Source organism: Nicotiana sylvestris, chromosome 6 (genome assembly GCF_000393655.2).
Source record: "Nicotiana sylvestris chromosome 6, ASM39365v2, whole genome shotgun sequence".
NCBI classification, from domain to species: Eukaryota; Viridiplantae; Streptophyta; class Magnoliopsida; order Solanales; family Solanaceae; genus Nicotiana; species Nicotiana sylvestris.
Window position 1 is genome coordinate 29,067,882 of NC_091062.1, and position 3,816 is coordinate 29,071,697.

General features: G+C 32.9%; 1 protein-coding gene across 1 annotated transcript; it reads right to left on the minus strand.

The window, feature by feature from the left end:
- Positions 1 to 2,631: 2,631 nt before the first annotated feature.
- LOC104241317 (uncharacterized) lies at positions 2,632 to 3,288 on the minus strand. Its single transcript, XM_009796260.1, has one exon. The coding sequence runs from the start codon at positions 3,286 to 3,288 to the stop codon at positions 2,632 to 2,634; it is 657 nt and encodes a 218-aa protein (XP_009794562.1).
- Between the last annotated feature and the right edge of the window lie 528 nt (positions 3,289 to 3,816).

Here is a 3,816-nt window from a genome sequence, read left to right on the forward strand (position 1 = left end):
ACCTTCCCTCGGGTCAACAGAATTCCTTACTTAGAATTTCTGGTTCGCAGACTTCATTTGGAAAAGTCGAAAATTTCCTCGATTTGGGATTCAAGATAAACCGGTGACTTGGGACACCAAAAGCCAAACCTTTCCCAAGTGGCGACTCTGAATTAAATAAATAACCTCATTTCGAATATTGTCACTTAAATTGGAAAAACTCCCCTCGCGCATTCTATCCTTCGGGGCGGGCGCGCAAAAAGGAGGTGTGACAATCACAACCTTTTCCTTCCACAACTATAAATATGGGTTTTTATAACTCAGAAAAGAGACTGGAAGTTATAACAAGAAGCAAGAGAGAACCCATGGATCAAACGCTGCAAATTTCTCTACAAGTTTTAGCCTTCAAACAATTAAGTTCAAGTCCGAGAAATCAAGTTCAAGCTCAAGAACGAAGAATAGATCAAGATTCAAGGAGTACGAGTTCAAATCAAAGTTCGTGCTAGTTGAATCCACGATCATCATTCGTGGCAACAAAATATAGATTCAAGGTCAAGCTCCTTGAATTTATTTACTATTGGAAAGAAGAATCAGAGGATTCACAAAGATTGTACACTCATATTATTTGAAATCAAATACTACGATTGTTGCAATATTTTTTTGTCTTGATTTTATTTTCTCGACTCAATTTATTGTCAACATACATATACAATTGTTTTTCCAAATCTAGTGAGTTTTCTCAGCAATTAAACTTTTCCTTCAGTTCATCACTAGATGGAAATGAAATTTTCATGGTGATTGTTAAAACATGCAAATTGCAATCAATCAGAAAAAAATATTCACTAGAAGCATCTCTAGAAATGTTAGTTTCCCTTTTCTTTATTATCGACTCAATTTTCTCAAATCTAGCTAATTAAACTGGTAAACATACTCCAGTAGTTTTTATGCTTCATTACTTTACTGCATTTACCTCAAAAATGTATTTTATGGGGCCTTTCTTTTAATTAAAGTATATTCATTACCTACTTCCCTTTCTTAGAGATTTGCAAGGCAGGCTATTGAGGATTTTATAGAGTACTTTAATTATCAAATTTGTCCGAGAGTACTTGGACTGGTTGGAATATGATTATCAACTAATAAGAAATTAATTTACTATTGTGAATAAGCTTGCCCTGGTTGTTGATGCAGCCAATAATTCACTTTTTTATACCCCTAGTTAATGTTTTTATAATACTAGTAATTTATTGCTTATATCGTCACCAGATCTCTTTTTAAGTGGTATTCCTTGTAAGTGGATCGTTTGTCACTTTGGTACATTTTTAAGCTTTAGGGTTGGTTTGGTATTGCATTTTTTTTTTGTTTGGAAAGTGCTTGTTGACTAATTATCTATAAAAGTTTCAATAGCTGATTTGGCTGGAGATGAGGGTAGGATTGGATTCTTTTCCTTGAATATTTTGATATCTTCAAACGATTCGCAAGGAGTTCAAGTTTTGTACGCTAATAGTATTAAAACTAATCATCAAGATACAAGATATCAGTAGTTTGTAGAATCTTTGTATGGAACACTAGAAGAAAGAGTGAGGTACTCAGGGGCGGATTTACCTAAGGCTTTTATTTTTTTATATATTAAAAAGCAGAAACGAAAATACGTTAATTTATATTAAGTGACATTGCTTGAAACAAGTAACTGGGTGGCTAAATTGGCCAGGCGCCTTATTTTTCTGGTATAGGTCGTGGGTTCAAAGCTAGAAAGCTTCATTTATTATTTTAGTGGTCAATTTTTGTAAACTCTTGTGACAATTGTTGTAAAGCCATTTGATTAGATGTTGAACTTTTAGTGATTATTAGGAACTTTATATTAGAAAAATAGTATTTAGTATTATTTCGAATGAGGTTATTTTTTTAATAAAATTCATCGAGAAGAGTTGTTGTAATATACTTGAGTTGTGTTCGTTTTTTTTGGTATGATATGATATTGTTAGTAGTGTTTTGTTTATTTGTTCACTTTTAAAATATGACACCACTTACAAAAAATCCTGCATACGCCACTAGAGGTTGTTTGTTAGTAGTGTTTTGTTTATTTGTTCACTTTTAAAATATGACACCACTTACAAAAAATCCTGCATACGCCACTAGAGGTTGTTAGGCGGACCCAAAATTTGAAGGCCGCAAGTATACTTTTGAATTTAACCAAAGTATATAAAACAGGGTACATACTACTAAATATATCACTATTTTCTAACGATATATACATATATACATAAAAAATTTGTCAAACTTAACGGGTATTGGTGGCCCCTCTCGATATAGCATAAGTCTGTCTCTCAAGATAGTACATGATTTTCATCATCTCCATATATTTACAGTTGCAACAAGCCTAATTAAGCCGCAAAATGTGAAGAAAATTAGAAACAAAAAGAAAGGGCACTAAATTTCTACTCTAAGTGGGTGCAATGAAGAGTCGGACCATATTGGGTCAACTCTATCTTTACATTTTTGCGGGTAATTGTTTTTATGACTAGAACCCATAATCTCGTGACTACACGATAATGACTTTTACTATTGCATCGGGACTTCTTAGAAGTACAAATGAAAAGGAAGAAAGAAGTAGAAAAGGAACAAACACAGGAGAGAAAGTACAAAGATTGTGTTTTATCTGAAAGTTGATGCAACAGTTTGAGCCCAAACTCTGAGATTATCTTTCATATTAATCTCATTGTTCATAGCAGGAACTCTCCACTTCAACAATTTCTTAGTCATCTTTCTTTTTTCAAGAATCTCCCATACTTCAGAAAGATAAGGCCTTGAATTTACATCCCTCTTTTTACTATTTTCTATAATTTCCTCTGCCCTTTTTCCCCATTTCTCCAATCCGGGAACAATTGTAACCAATCTTGAATTTTTATCTTCTTCACTAAACTCAAATCCCAAATCCATAAACCCTTTTAATTCTTCAAGTTCAAGGTCTGATGAACTTCTCCGAATTCGAATAATTTCCTTAACTTCCCTTTTAATCCTTCTCCTCTTCTTGTCACTAACTTTTATTGGTTCTTGAACTCTATTATGTGTGATAATCACAGAAGTTGGAGAATTCCCAAGTGGACTAAAACTTGTATTATCCAAGCTTAAACAGTAATCACTTTGTGATCTTCCCATCAAGATATTTGCTGATTCTTGAATTTCATGAGTATTTTCTTGAACTTCCTTGGTTGTTACATTAGCTGAAATTTGAATTTCAAGAGATTTGAATATTTCTTGTTCAAACCAACAAGTATCAAAGAGCTTGAGGATTTCTTCTTCAGCCGCCATATAATTATAATGTGCACTAGAAAACAGACTTATCTTTTTTCCAAGCAAATCTTGGGAGTTATGGTATGGTATATATACAAGTAAATTATTGAGCATGTTATTGGAATCTGATGAGTGATTATTCGAATCTTATAAGTGGTTTATTATAAAAATAGGCCCACGTTTCTCCTCTAGAAGAGTCGAAATAATTTTTTTTATGTCCTAAGCACCATTAGTTCTTCCAATTATTGTTGTGTTAGTTGGAAAATCAAGTCAACTCTCAATCATGACCTAACATTTATGTGTGCTGAAAAATATATAGGGTTATGTTATTTGTGGCTTGAATTATTTCCTTATATTTTTAGGAAACTCATAGTCCCTATTGGTTTAGGAAAACTCATTGTCCTAATAGATTTGGGAAAAGAAAACCTATAATCCTTGTCAAATTGGGAAACCTTTCTCATATATGTTTGGGACCTTTTGGGATCTATATATAGGGGTTGTAGTTGGGGATTCTATAGATGGTATTGTGCTTTTTTTCTCAATCAT